Source organism: Triticum aestivum, chromosome 6B, assembly GCF_018294505.1.
Source record: "Triticum aestivum cultivar Chinese Spring chromosome 6B, IWGSC CS RefSeq v2.1, whole genome shotgun sequence".
Taxonomy (NCBI): domain Eukaryota; kingdom Viridiplantae; phylum Streptophyta; class Magnoliopsida; order Poales; family Poaceae; genus Triticum; species Triticum aestivum.
Window position 1 is genome coordinate 62298882 of NC_057810.1, and position 14515 is coordinate 62313396.

Here is a 14515-nt window from a genome sequence, read left to right on the forward strand (position 1 = left end):
TAACCCCCCCTCTAGACACCTCTTCTCGATCCTTTCAGAATACCTTAGTGCGACATTCCATCGAACATCTTCAGGTCAGTCTCCTCACTCCGGGCCGCCAAAGCTCTCGACACGCTTGCCGCTAGGCACGCGGTGCCGCTCAGGCCTTGTATAATGCAAGGTGCTTAGGAGAGGTGCTTGAAAAAATAAACCAACTTTCTTTCAGCACCAATGCTTATTTGTACAGGGCAGACGCTTAATTAGACGTCTCTTTTATAGAAATTAGCACCGGTGCTTGAGAAAAAAACAATTTATTTTTCAAAGCACCTCCTTAAGCACCTAGCGGCCTCATGATGCTCCGCCTCAGCTCCATTCTGCCGACGCGGTACGGCGTCGCGTTCAACCACGGCTACGACGCTAAGCAACGGTGGAGTTGGGCCCAGGCAAAGGCCCGAGCCGTCAGAAATATCTTTTTTTCCCTTGAGTCTGCCCAACCCTATATCTCGAAATCACTAATTAAGGAGTACCCTTTGCGGAGATCACTCCAATTTTCTTAGGTTGCGACAAGTGGCGCGCTGCATGTCCGCCACTTGTCGCAACCTGGGAGTTTTCCCTTTTTTCGTAGATCCGTTTATTCAAAATGTTTTATCTCTTAAACCGTGCGTCCAAATCTCGAACCGCTTTCGCCGTTGGATTTCTCACGTCGAGATCTTCAAAACTAGATCCTATGTTGATAGATTTTGACAAACTTTTTTTCACGAAAAAACCGGACAAAAAAAACCGACGAAAAAACCGAACCGGGAACACGGGTTTTTTTCTCTTTCCGAAAGAGGCACGCCCGTGCCTCTGACAAAATCACAACCGTGTCTCTCGCGGAAGCAAAACCGTGCCTCTCGCGAAAGAAAAAAACAGAAAACACATTTTTTTCCTTTCCGAAAGAGGCACGCCCGTGCCTCTCGCGAAAGCATAACCGTGCCTCTCGCCGAAGCACAACCGTGCCTCTCGCGAAAGAAAAAAAACAGAAAACAATTTTTTTTGTTTCCGAGGAGGCACGTCCGTGACTCTCGCGAAAGCACAACCGTGCCTCTAGCGGAAGCAAAACCGTGCCTTTCGCGAAAGAAAAAAAACAGAAAACACGTTTTTTTCCGTTTTCAATAGGCACGCCTGTGCCTCTCGCGAAAGCACAACCATACCTCTAGCGAAAACAAAACCATGACTCTCGCGGAAAAAATGCGTTTTTTTGCGCAATTTTTTTGGTCGAAAAGGTAGGGAAGACCGGTGAAAAACCAAAACGTAAAAAAAAACCCGAAAAAAACCGTTTAAAATGCCGAAAATGCGTGCGGAAAAATTTAAAAATAAAAATTCGGGAAGAGTACACGTGGCGAATAGCTGAGAGCGCGCCAAGTGGCGCTGATCGTTGCAAGGCTCCCCAAGGAACGCTCGTTAATTAGTTGCTGCCCCCTATATCCAGAAAAAGAAAGAACTCGGCTGTCTAATCCTAGCGGGACCTGAGACTCAGCCCAATAATACACAGTGAACAAGGAAAAGAAAAAGGAGAAGCACGCTCTGAGCCTCTGACGAGAACAAGAAAAAAAAAAAGGAGACCGTGCGGCTGCGCCTGCGGGAGCGCGAGTACTCTGACGAGAAAGAACAGAACCCTACCCTGCCTGGGCTGCCGCCTGCCTGCCGCCGCACGCTCGCCGCCGGCCGCCGTGCCCCGCCGCGGCCGACACATTATTCGTTCGCCATGCCCAGCCGGACAGCCCCGTGCGGCAGGGGGCAGCCCAGTCCTCCCCTTCTCCTTCTTGGAATCTTGGTTGACAGCTTCCCCTGCAGGCTGCAGCCCCGTGCGGCAGGGGGCAGCCCAGTCCTCCCCTTCTCCTTCTTGGAATCTTCGTCCAGTTCCAGGTCTCGACGAGCGGAGCAACCCTAGCGGCCGGCGTCCGGTCCAATTCCACCACCGAAGCTCGCACGCAAAGCAAAGGTAACCCTGCTGCTCATCTCAATCCCGCTAGCAAATGCCACTGTTTGATACCTTGATTGAAATTCAATGTTGTTTCCTTCCCTTAGTCTTGTAATTCTGCAGTTTTGTAAATGTTGAAACCGAATTAGCATTTTTGTTTCTATGTAATTTTACAGGAAGGCAAAATGAATAAGAGAAACAAGACAATAATATTCTGTTTTTGAAGTTCAGACCTCGGGAGCCACGGGAAGAGGTCCTTTAACTCAAATCATTGAAGATGTACTGCTTTGCATTTCAAATCATTGCAGGCTTACCTTCTTCTACTATTGAAGATGTACACATGGGAAGCTCAGGTCAATAAATCATTTGATTTGGTACCATCTCTTGTAATATTTATGCAATATATCATTTTTGATATGTGTTTTTTAGGGCATTTTTTATACGTGTTAATTTATGAGTTAAACCATCATTGAACAAATACTGCCATCGAATATTGTGTTTCGGATCTGGTTAGTTATGCAACATAGTTTGACTTTTGTATGCCTTAAAGTTGGGTTTTTAGGTGTTTTTTGACCATTAGTTTCTCGCCTGGGGCGTCAGCCAATCCTGCTCCGCCACTGGCGCTAAGTCCAGCTGACCGGGTACTGTATGTCCCCGTGCCACCCACACGCACCGCAGCCGCCTCGGTGCTCATTCTCTGCCATGGCATTTCCTTCATCTCCTCTCTAAACTGGGGCGCCGCCTCTTTCAGCAAGCCCGATAAACACCTTGAGCCCACGCCGGCGCCAGCGCCGGCGCCGTTGCCGCTGCCCTCCTCCTCCTCCCGGAGCCTCTTCCTCTGCAGCAGCAAAGAGGGAGATTCCTCCTCTGTCCAGACTGTCTACACTCTCCGGAGGCCCCTCCAGAAAAATCTATCTGAAAGAGACTCTTGAGTGTCACCTAACTAAACAGTTCCTTAAACGCCGCCGCCTTCACATGTCACAACACACCCCCATAAATCTTTGATCTCTTCTCCTCGCTCTCTCATTCCTTCTGTCGCCATGGCGCTACCTTGGGCCTTCGTCCTCCTCCCTGCCCTCTTCTTCCTCTCCTCCTCTGTATCCAACCTCTTCTTCTCCAACAGCAGCAGCAATGGGAGTGGAGGGAGATGCTCCAGCTGTCCAGTGTCTCCAGACGTCTCCTTCTGTCCACTGTCTCCAGAGGTCTCCCCCTGTGCACAGTCTCCAGAGGTCCCCTATATTGTCAGCACGAGCTACAGGACTGCCTACCACTTCCAGCCTCCCAGGAACTGGATCAATGGTATGTTCATGTGATCATGTCTCTGGTTTGGTTTCCTCTCTATTTATTTCCTGTAGGCTTCATTCATCTCTGCTTTCTGGATCATCTGTTGGTGTATGCCACTCTGCTTTTGTGTGCTTTTTCTTGTTCCTTGGTCCATGAAAAATCATGTGACCTCATTGTGTAGTGGCTTGCCCACGTGGAGAAGCCAAGTTGAACACACTACTCAATCTTAATTTTGTGTGCCAGTATTAAATAATATGATTGTTAAAGTACATAATATTTTTGGCAGTATTATCATTACAGAACTGCCGTTTTTGTGTCAAAAATGAATAGAGACGATGGAAAAGTTTGGTGGCCAGCACATTGCTTGTGCAAATCTCTTGCTGAATGCTGCTGTTAGACTTTGAGTAATACTGCCATAAGATGATGGTAGCCATAGATGCTTGCGCATAATAAAATAGAAGTATTCGTTGCAGAAATAGTGCTATGTACCTTCTCGCTAAGATTTATGCCACTTCCATATTTTCCATATTTGCTCCACCGTCAGTGTTACTTTTGGCCAGACCAAATTCAGTCAGGCAAAGTATGACGCTTTTCCCTTCCATAACTGGCCACATGGATCATTCTATATCTGTTGCATGAAACTGACATTCTCTCACTTTTTTCCAAATATCCGATGGATTGGCGATACTTGGAAATTTACGACGACACGGAAGATCCATGTGGTATGAATATCTCAGGCACAAACACCTCTAAACAAAAAGGAGTTGCAGTATTCTACAGCTTATACTTCCTTTATAAATATTTCAGGACTAATGTACTACAAAGGCATCTACCATAATTTCTACCAGTATAACCCCCACTGCGCCCTCTGGTGTTGGGGTGACATAACTTGGGGCCATTCGGTTTCGACAGACCTTGTCAACTGGATCCAGCTTGAACCTGTGATAGAACCGGATAACCCTAGTGACATTGACGGCTGCTGGACCGGTTCAGCCACAATTCTATCTGGTGGTCAACCGGTCATCTTATACACCGGTGGCAGGAGAGACAAGCGTCAGGTCCAAAACCTTGTGCTTCCCAAGAACCCGTCTGACCCGTACCTGAGAGAATGGACCAAAATTGGCAATAACCCAGTGATCCAACCGGTAGTACCGGGTTTGAACAGAAGCCAATTCAGGGATCCGACGACCGGTTGGATCGGACCAGATGGACTGTGGAGAATAGCAGTTGGTGCCGAGCTGAAAGGCTACACTGCTGCACTTTTGTACAAGAGTGAAGACTTTTTGAGTTGGACAATAGTTGATCACCCACTGTATTCACAGAACTACTCATGCAATATGCGGAAGTGCAATATGTGGGAGTGCCTGGATTTCTTTGCGGTGTTGCCAGGCAATAACAGTGGACTGGACATGTCCGCAGCAATCTTAAGAGGCACCAAGCATGCTCTCAAAATGAGTGTGGATTACTTTGATAAGTACTTGATTGGGGTTTATGATCTCAAACGTGATGCCTTTCTGCCAGATACTATCGTAGATGACTGTCGGCTGTGGCTGAGGATCGATTATGGCCATTTCTATGCTTCAAAGTCATTCTTTGACTCGAAAAAGGGCAGGAGGATCATATGGGGTTGGTCTCAGGAGGCAGATTGTCGTTCAGATGATGTTGCAAAAGGTTGGGCAGGAATCCATGTAAGCAAATCCGCCCCTAATTGGCTGTGCTTCATATCATATTGGAATAATGATTTAATTGATTTAGCAAATCAATGTAACATATTTAAGCTCAGTTTTTATTATGTTTAGACAATCCCCAGGACGATTTGGCTAGACAGCAATGGCAAGCAGTTGCTGCAATGGCCAGTTGATGAGATTGAGTCCCTTCGAACAAATGAAATCAACCATCAAGGACTTGAGCTCAACAAGGGAGATATGTTTGAGATCAATGGAGTTGACACTTTTCAGGTAGTTTCCTTTTCACAGACAGGCTTACTTGGTCTTCAGGAGAATTTATGTTATTTCGAGAGGCGTCATGCCAGTAAGAACTGTAGGGCCTTCTGATAATTGCTAATTATTTGTATAGTGCATTTTTCAGGAGAAGGATAGGTATATATTCTGAAGCTTTGGTGTGTCATGTATTTTTAAGAGCAACTGTAGCTAATCAGGCACAAGTTTTCTTGAAACAGGCTGATGTGGAGATATATTTTGAGCTGACGTCCATCAATGCCGCCGAACCTTTTAATTCTTCCTGGCTTTTCGACCCTGAGGAGCATTGCTGTGAAGCCGGTGCATCGGTTCATGGTGGTATAGGGCCATTTGGACTTGTTATTCTGGCCTCCAACAACATGGATGAGCACACTGTCGTGCACTTCAGAGTCTACAAGTCACAGCAAAAGTACATGATACTCATGTGCTCTGATCTAAGAAGGTCAGTGCTTATGTTTTTTCCCTTAATTTTGCCTAGTCTTCTCCATAGAAGTCCGAAAACTAAATTGATTTTTTTTTCTTTTCTTTGCACAGGTCTTCCATCAGACCATCACCGTACACACCAGCCTATGGAGGCTTCTTTGAACTTGATCTTGCAAAGGAGAGGCAGATATCTCTCAGAACTCTGGTAAGCTAAGGAGGCTCTGCTATTTCTCCTTTTATTCACTTCCTATATGTCAGAGTTGAAAATGGATGGATGGATGCTGCCTTGCAGATTGATCGGTCGGCGGTGGAGAGCTTCGGTGGTGGTGGTAGGGTTTGCATCACGTCCAGAGTTTATCCAGCGGTGCTCGCCGGTGTCGGCAAGGCCCACATGTATGCCTTCAACAATGGAAGTGCCACGGTCAGGGTGCCACAGCTCAGCGCATGGACCATGAGGAAGGCAGAAGTGAACGTGGAGAAGGGTTGGAGTGCTATTTAAAAAAGAGAAGCAATTTGATTTTCTCGATTCTTTTATCATTCATGAGCACTGCCTGGCAGAAATAAGGACACTCAACAGGAAAAAATAGCCTATCATTTTTTTGATTTCTAGAACTCATATATTGTACTCCCTCCATATCAAAAACCGTCTTAAATTTTGATACATAGGGAGTAATAAACGTCTTAAATTTTAATACATAGAGAGTAGTTACTACTCCCTCTGTAGGCTGGTGGGACCAAGAGAGCCCCTCTTTGGCCTGGCCGATCATGACGGCGGCAATCCCCCGTAGGCGCTGCGCTCCCTTAGGAGGCACTGTCGATGTCCCCTCCCCCTCGATCCAAGGTGAAAATCTACAATCCCATTCAGATTCATCAGTGGTGTTGTGACCTCCCTATGGGAGTCGTCTAGCATGTGTGTGTGTGTGGGGGGGGGGGGGGGGGTCCGTGTGAGTGGTGCTATGTGTGAAAGGTGCGGGCTTTGTTTGAGAGGCGGCTTTGGTGTCGAGCCGGCGAGTTCTGGGCTACTATACTCTATTTGGTGCTTGCTCGTGGGCGTCCTCCGATTATGTGCTAGTTCGCCAGCCTCAATTCTATGTGGGATCCCCTGCCCGACATCAATGTTGTGGCGATTCGTCAAGTCCCTGAGCCTTCCTTGTGGCTAGGGCTGGGCATATAAACCGAAAACCGATGTCCCGAACCGAATTAACCGGCACCAAAGCCGAATTCATCGAAACCGAGAACTTCGGTTGTATGTCCGGTTTTCATTTGAGGAAAACCGAATTTAGTCTGGTGAATTCGGGTTTATTGCTGGGTAACCGAATAGACCGAAACCCGAGAAAACACAGGGGTCCGACCTGCGCGTCTGTTGCTGTACTCAAGTGCTCTTCCACTGCTCGTGTGCACTGAATCCAACGGCCGCATCGGGAAGAGGCGAACCTGAGTAGTACCACAGTGAACCACCGTCGCTATATATTTTGTGTAAAAGACAAAGTACTAGTAGTACTTCTTTGGGGTAGTAGACTAAGACTAGCCACAATGGATAGTAACATACACTAGTAACATACACATATCCCTAGACTATGTTATCACTTTCATAATGGGTAGTAACATAAGTGTGATAACATGCAAAGCTTCATTTATTAAGTTATAGACTCATATTGCATTGGGACATGTGATGTTACAGTAACTAGCTAAGTTACTCAAACTATCTCTCTCTTCATTAACTCATTGCCACATAAGCAAATTTGCTGAGTTGGACTCGATGTTACTACTGAAGTTACTTCCACTGTGGCTAGTCTAAAGGAGCTGCCACCGCTAATTTTATAGAGTAAAGTTTTGCTCGGGAGAATCAATAGCAGCAGTGGCTACTAGTAGTAGCTAGTACGCAGACCTACAAGCACTGTACATCAGAATAAAAGTATAGATGGTCCTGCTGCTAGTACTGTACTGTACATTCACCAGAATAGAGGCAGTGATTCCGTCTGTTATTTACTCGGTGCTGTTCGGTAGAACCGACGACCGAACCGAAATTTCGGTGCAGAGAATCATCGGTACTGACCGATTGGTCTGTGCTTTGTCAAAACCGAAATTTTGGATTGACCGAGGGACCGACCCAATCGGTTCGGGGGAACCGAACGCCCAGCCCTACTTGTGGCTGCAGCAGTTGCTCCGGATGCTTGTCGTTCTCCCTGAGCTCTCAGTTCCTTTGGTTTCAATATGTTTGCAGCTTATCCTCTTTTGGCGTGGTCATCGGCGGGCAGCAACATTGTAGTTGTTGGGGTCTGCCCGCGCGGCGGGGCGGTCACATGCAGTTGTTCTGCCTTGGTAACCTAAGACAACACATTTCCTAGGTTTAGAATGAAAGGTTCCTTCCCCCAACGGGTGCGGTGTCCTTGAATCCCAGATGAGGGGGTAGGGTCCCTCTTTAGTTACGGAGAAAGAGGTTGTGGGATTTCCGCGGTTCTTAACGCATGCGTCAGTGGTAGCATTATTTAGGCAGTCGAATGCTCCTTTTGTGGTGTATTTGTTTTCTGCTTCGGTGACCAAGTGTAAAGGGCCACCCCTTCTTCAATCGACTCTTCATTACTTTCGGTTCGAGTGCTTGCCGAGTGGGTTGTGTTGTAAGCTGTTTTACTAGCATCCTTGTATCCACCGAAACCGATAATCCGAGTGACATAGACGGACAACCCGTGATAGAAATGATGATTTTTGAGATATTTCAGGACTAATGTACTACAAAAGGCATCTACTGGAATTCCTAACAGTATTACCCCACTGCGCCCTCTGGTGTTGGGGTGACATAGCTTGGGGCCATTCGATTTCGATAGACCTTGTCAACTGGATCCAGCTTGAACCCGTGATAGAACCAGATAACCCTAGTGACATAGATGGCTGCTGGACCGGTTCAGCCACAGTTTTGTTTGATGGTCAACTAGTCATCTTATACACCGGTGACAACAGAGACAAGTGTCAGTTTCAAAACCTTGTGCTTCCCAACAACCCGTATGACCCGTACCTGAGAGAATGGACCTAACAGGCAATAACCCATTGATTGGATCAGACCGGATAGACTGTGGAGAGTAGTTGTTGATGCTCAACTGAAAAGCTACATTGCTGCACTAATGGAGAGAAAGCTGAGAGTGAGAATATCTTAAGCAAACTTGTAAGCAGAAAGAAGTTATGTAGTGGTCAGGAGGAGAGGGAGGGCATGGATCAGCAAGGAGGAAAGGCGGCAACCGATCCTGGGGCCATCGGTACTCTGACGGGCGCGACTGGCGACGCCCGTCAAAAGCCATGAGTCTCCTCAGCTGGAACTGTCGGGGTCTGGGGCAACCCCGGACAGTTCAGGAGCTCGTGTGCTTGGTGCACACTTATCGCCTAAAGATTGTCTTCTTGTCCGAGACGCGGCAACATGAAGAGAAGGTGAAAGGAATCAAGTGGAGACTGGGACTGAAGCACTGCCTTTCTCATGATGGTAAGGGTAAGGGTGCGGGCATTGCCTTGTATTGGGATGAGTCAATAAAAATAAAATGTTTGTCATATGGACCACGGTACTTTGATGTGTTGGTGACTGATGATCCTCATGGCCCTTCGTGGCGAGGTACTTTTGTCTATGGTGAACCGAGAGCACAGGATAGACACTATATGTGGTCCTTGCTGAGGAGAATTAGGCCAAATGCAAGTGAACCGTGGTTGATGATTGGCGACTTCAACGAAACTCTGTGGCAATCTGAGCATTTCTCCAATTCTAAAAGATCAGAAGGCCAAATGGCTAGGTTCCGAAGTGTTCTCAATTTCTGTAATTACATGATCTAGGTTTCAGAGGAAGACCTTGGACATATGACAACAAAAAGCAAGGGGTTAGAAATCTGAAGGCAAGGATTGACCGGGCAGTTGCATCTCCATGTTGGCAGGATATCTTCACACAAGCTACTGTAACTCATATTACCACCCAACGATCTGATCACTTTCCACTTTTGTTAAATTATATGGGTCAAGAAAATTCTGACAGGGGGCCAAGGCTTTTCAGGTATGAGTACATGTGGGAGAGGGACCCCTCCCTGGCTGATGAAATTAAAAATGCTTGGAATAACAGTGATGCTCGAGGTTCGGGTCTCGAAGGCGTGTCAAAGAAACTGAAAAAGGTGCAGCAGGAGTTATATGGCTGGAGTAGAAGAACGTTCAGATCAGTCCGGTTTAGAGTCCAGAAGCTAAGGCAACGGCTGGATAAATTATGGGATTTGGCTCCCTCTAACCAGCGAGATGAGTTGATCCAGAGATGCTCAAAGGAATTAGACGAATATCTATACAAGGAAGAGATGTTATGGCGTCAACGTTCGCGGGTCAGTACTATCAGAGAGGGAGAACAGAACACTAAATATTTTCAACGAAAAGCCACTTGGGGTCAGAAGAAAAATAAGATTAACAAACTTAAAGATGCATAGGGGAATTGGGTTTAGGAAAAGAAGCAGATCGCAAAAATGGCTACAAATTTTTTCAAAAAACTGTATGAAGCTGATGATAGTGTTGAACTAGATGTTTTGCTAAGCCTTTTTGAGGCAAAAGTGACACAGAACATAAATGAGTCTCTCTGCCGGGATTTTACTGACCTGGAGATCAGTGACGCATTGTTCCAAATAGGTCCTAAAGGCCCCGGGCAGTGACGGTTTTCCGGCTAGATTCTTCCAAAGAAATTGGGGCGAGCTAAAGAAAGGTATTGATGCGGTTAAAAGTTTCTTTGAAAACGGCATTATGCCGGAGGGCATTAATGATACAGTGGTTGTCCTCATTCCAAAAGGTAATTCCCCAGAGAAGCTTCAGGATTTCCGTCTAATTAGTCTCTGCAACGTAATCTACAAAATCATATCCAAGTGCTTGGTAAATCGGCTTAGACCTTTCCTCCATGAACATATCTCTGAAACTCAAAGTGCATTTATCCCTGGAAGACTGATTTCAGACAATGCATCAATAGCTTTTGAATGTTTTTATAAGATCCAGCAGAGCAAGAAGGTGCAAGACAACCATTGTGCATACAAACTGGACCTCTCTAAGGCTTATGACCGTGTTGAGTGGAATTACCTTGAGGGTGTCTTGGTGAAATATGGATTTTGTCAGAAATGGATCTCTTGGGTCATGACTTGTGTCTGTTCGGTCAGATATGTAGTTAAACTGAATGGGGAAGTATTGGACTCCTTTTATCCTTCGAGGGGGCTTCGTCAGGGAGACCCCTTAAGCCCGTACCTTTTTCTGTTTGTTGCTGAAGGTCTATCCCGCGCACTTGAAGCAGAATGCGTGGCGTCGAACATTACTCCCCTGAAGGTTGCAAAAGAAGCTCCAGGGATTTCACATTTGTTGTTTGCTGATGATAACTTGCTTTTCTTTAAAGCGGAAGGGGGACAAGCAAAGAGTGTCAAGTCTGCCCTAAATGTTTTTCAGAGAGATACATGCCAGCTTTTGAGTCCTAGCAAGTGCTCTATACTTTTTAGTAGCACCTGCCTAGAGGAAATCCAGGAAGAGGTCTTGAATACCCTGGATCTCACATCTTCTACTTTTGAGGAAAAGTACCTTGGCCTCCCTACTCCGGAAGGAAGGATGAAAGAATCCATTTCCAACCAATCTTTGAGAGGTTCACGAAGAGACTTACTGATTGGTCAGAAAGATTCATGTCATATGGTGCAAAAGATATCCTGATAAAGTCCGTTGCCCAAGCTTTACCCACTTATACCATGAGTATTTTCAAGATGAGTGCAGGTTTTTGTGATAAATATGAAAAGTTGGTGAGAGACTTCTGGTGGGGGACGAGAAGAATAAAAGAAAGGTACATTGGATGTCCTGGAAAAAAATGACAAAGCCGAAATGTGAGGGTGGTCTGGGCTTTCGTGATATGCGTATCTTCAATCAAGCTCTTCTTGCTAAGCAAGCATGGAGACTCGTTCAAAGACCGAATAGCTTATGTGCTAGAGTGTTGAAGGCTAAATACTACCCAAAAGGAAAATTGTTAGATACGGTTTTCACGTCTGATGCTTCACCGGTATGGAGAGGAATTGAATATGGGCTTGAACTCCTAAAACAGGGCATGGTTTGGAGGGTAGGAGATGGAAAGAGTATCCAAATAATGCGGGATAACTGGATTCCTCGTCAGTCGGGCCTCTCGATACAGACCATGAAGTGTAGGAGCAGGCTCAGATGGGTCCATCAATTAATTGATCCTCAATCTAAGGAGTGGAACAAGCAAATCATTGACAATCTGTTCTACAACTTTGATGCCGAGGAGATCTACAAAATCAGAATTCCCTCTATCCCTATGGAAGATACTCTCGCATGGAACTATGAAAAAAATGGTATTTTCTCGGTAAGGAGTGCCTACAAGCTAGGTAAGTCTTTGCAGGATGGACCGGGTGTAAGTTCCTCGGCAAACTGTGGTAATGGCAGGGAAAGCTTATGGAATTTAGTGTGGAAAGCTAAAGTTCTTGGAGAACTGCCACTGACTCTCTGCCCACAAAGGAGAATAAACACAAGAGGACACTTGAATTGGATGGAGTCTGCAAAGTCTGTGGAAACACAACTGAAAATGCATTCCATGCTACAGTGGCCTGCACAAAGCAAAGAGCACTCAGAGTGGAAATGAGGAAATACTGGAATCTGCCGGATGAAAAATCTATTATGGCCTTTTCCCCTGACTGGCTGTTACAAAACTTAAGTTTGTGTTCAGGAGATATGAGAGAAAAATTCCTACTAGTTCTGTGGAGATCTTGGCATATAAGGGATGACGCCATTCACAGCAAAGGAGAAGCTTCTATCAGAGATTCGGTGTTGTTCCTAAAGTCCTACTGGGAGTGCTTGAACTCTGACATCCCTGCTGTAAATGATAGAAAAGGTAAACAGAAATTGCATGATGTTTCAGTGCCAGCTCCTAGCATCCCTCGACCTGACATTGGCTGGGCAAAACCTCCTGAGAAGTACATTAAAATCAACGTTGATGCGTCCTTCATACCCTCCTTGGGTTTATCTGCTGTGGGTGCCATTGGTAGAGACAGTTTGGGTATTGTGATATTCTCGGCAGGCTGTCATATTCAGGGTTGCACGGATGCGGAGGAAGCTGAAGCTTGGGCGCTGTCCTTTGGACTAAGACAAGCTAGCAATCTGTCACTAAACTGTACTCTGGTGGAATCTGACTGCACTGCCGTGGTGTCTGCAGTAACCGACTGCAACAGTAGCAGAACCAGATGGTGGGCAAGCTATGAGGAGTCAAAGAGGTTGATGAGAGGTTTTGAGTCTTGTACTGTGACCAAAACTTATAGGGAGTGCAATGTGGCCGCACATGGCTACGTATGCTAGAATCCATGGTGATTTCCTTTTCTTAGCTGATGTGCCACATAGTGTGAAACATGTAATCATGTCCGATTGTATTCCTGGATAAATGCAGTGCAAGGCTCCCTTTATCCTCAAAAAAATAACTTTGTGAGTTGGACAAGAGTTGATCACCCATTGTATTCACATAATTCATCCTATATGTGGGAGTGCTCAGATTTCTTTGCGTATTACCGGGCAATAATCAGTGGACTCGACCTGTCTGCGGCAATCCCAAGAGAGCACCGAGCATGCCCTAAAATAATAAACAAAAATAAAATGGAAAAGGAAAAAGAAAAAATGAGAGAGAAAAATGAAACTGAGTGGCGAAATGAAAATACCGGTTATAGGGCCAACCCACTTGGGCTTTCCTTCAGGGGACGCTGGCTTTTGTATCGCTATAAGTGAGACATAGCGGGCGTGCCTATGTCTTAAATGTGCCTAGAAAATTGTTTCCAGTGTTTACGAAAAATTTATAAAAAAAGTATACAAAAATGTACAATGTGTATGGAAGAAAGTAGACATAAAAAAACAGAAGTTTTAAAAAATGTTAATCATCTATTAGGAAAATGTTAAACGTGTATATAGAAATGTTCATGATGTATACAGATAATGTATAACGTGTATGAACAAAGTAGACATCCGAAAATATTTGTTTAAGAAAATTTTAATCTTGTATATGAAAAATGTGAAGTGTGTATATGAAATGTTAAACATGTATTAAAAAATGCCTCAGATGCATAAGGAAAATGTTCAATGTCTATGAAAATATTAGACAAAATATATATATTTTAGGAAATGTAATCTTATACTTCATATGAAAAATGTATAAATAAATATTTTATATTTATACCAAAAATAAACATGGGCATTTCTCTAGGCTACGCATCATTCGTACCGGGTTTGCAAAGCCCGAGCCAGCCCGGCCTGAATCACATGAACTACGCCCTTTTTAAATTCAAATAATTATATTTGAACTTTTCGGGGGAAAGCTGGGTCTGAGTCTAGCCCGGATGTTGGGCTTTTGGGTCGGCCTGTCCAGGCCAAGTCTAACAAAATACAATATACAATGTATATGAGAACAATAAACAACAAAATATTTATTTGGAAGAATGTCAATCATGTATTGAAAAATGTTAAATGGAGTTAAAAATGTTCTTAACATGTACAAAAAATTTAGAATGTGTAAGAAAAATATCGACATGTGTTCAAAAACAAGAAGGAAAAGTAAACAAAATAAAGAAACGAAAGAAAACAAAAGAAAAGGTGTTATGGCCGGCCGGCTTAGGCCGCAAGTTATCTTAGTTTTTATTTTCAGATTAGGCAAGTTATCTTAGGCAAGTTATCTTAGGTTGATTCTTCTACAAGTTATCTAGGATATAAATATAGGTTGTAAGACTCTATTTGAAGGCAAGCAATAAGAAGAATATTATCTCCTATTGCCCGGCTCCCTGAGGAGCCAGAACCCTAGCCGCCAACAGCCCTAGCCGCCGCCCTTCTCCTAGCCGCGACGGCGCCCTGCCGCCGGCGCGCCCGATCC

The 14515-nt window shown here is 45.1% G+C and overlaps 1 protein-coding gene across 3 annotated transcripts; it reads left to right on the plus strand.

Moving 5' to 3' along the window:
* The first annotated feature begins 1559 nt into the window (after positions 1–1559).
* Positions 1560–6289, plus strand: LOC123135786 (fructan 1-exohydrolase). 3 transcript variants are annotated; one of them, XM_044554999.1, is made up of 8 exons: positions 1560–1963; positions 2119–3241; positions 3940–3948; positions 4034–4914; positions 5026–5184; positions 5406–5647; positions 5740–5833; positions 5921–6289. In XM_044554999.1, exons 2-8 carry the CDS (start codon positions 2983–2985, stop codon positions 6125–6127), a joined length of 1851 nt encoding a protein of 616 aa, XP_044410934.1. In that variant the 5' UTR covers positions 1560–1963; positions 2119–2982; the 3' UTR covers positions 6128–6289. The 3 variants fall into 3 exon arrangements, with proteins under 3 accessions (XP_044410934.1, XP_044410935.1, XP_044410936.1); XM_044555000.1 differs by having other exon boundaries at positions 1561–1963; positions 2119–2295; XM_044555001.1 differs by having other exon boundaries at positions 1562–1963; positions 2119–2316.
* The last annotated feature ends 8226 nt before the right edge of the window (positions 6290–14515 follow it).

What these genes read in the sequence shown, in the direction of transcription:
- LOC123135786 (XM_044554999.1), top strand. Translation starts at nt 2,983, where the DNA reads ATGGCGCTACCTTGGGCCTTCGTCCTCCTCCCTGCCCTCTTCTTCCTC. An exon ending in AAGGTTGGGCAGGAATCCAT is followed by an intron (nt 4,915 to 5,025) that starts GTAAGCAAATCC and finishes TATTATGTTTAG; the next exon opens with ACAATCCCCAGGACGATTTG. An exon ending in ATGTGCTCTGATCTAAGAAG is followed by an intron (nt 5,648 to 5,739) that starts GTCAGTGCTTAT and finishes TTCTTTGCACAG; the next exon opens with GTCTTCCATCAGACCATCAC.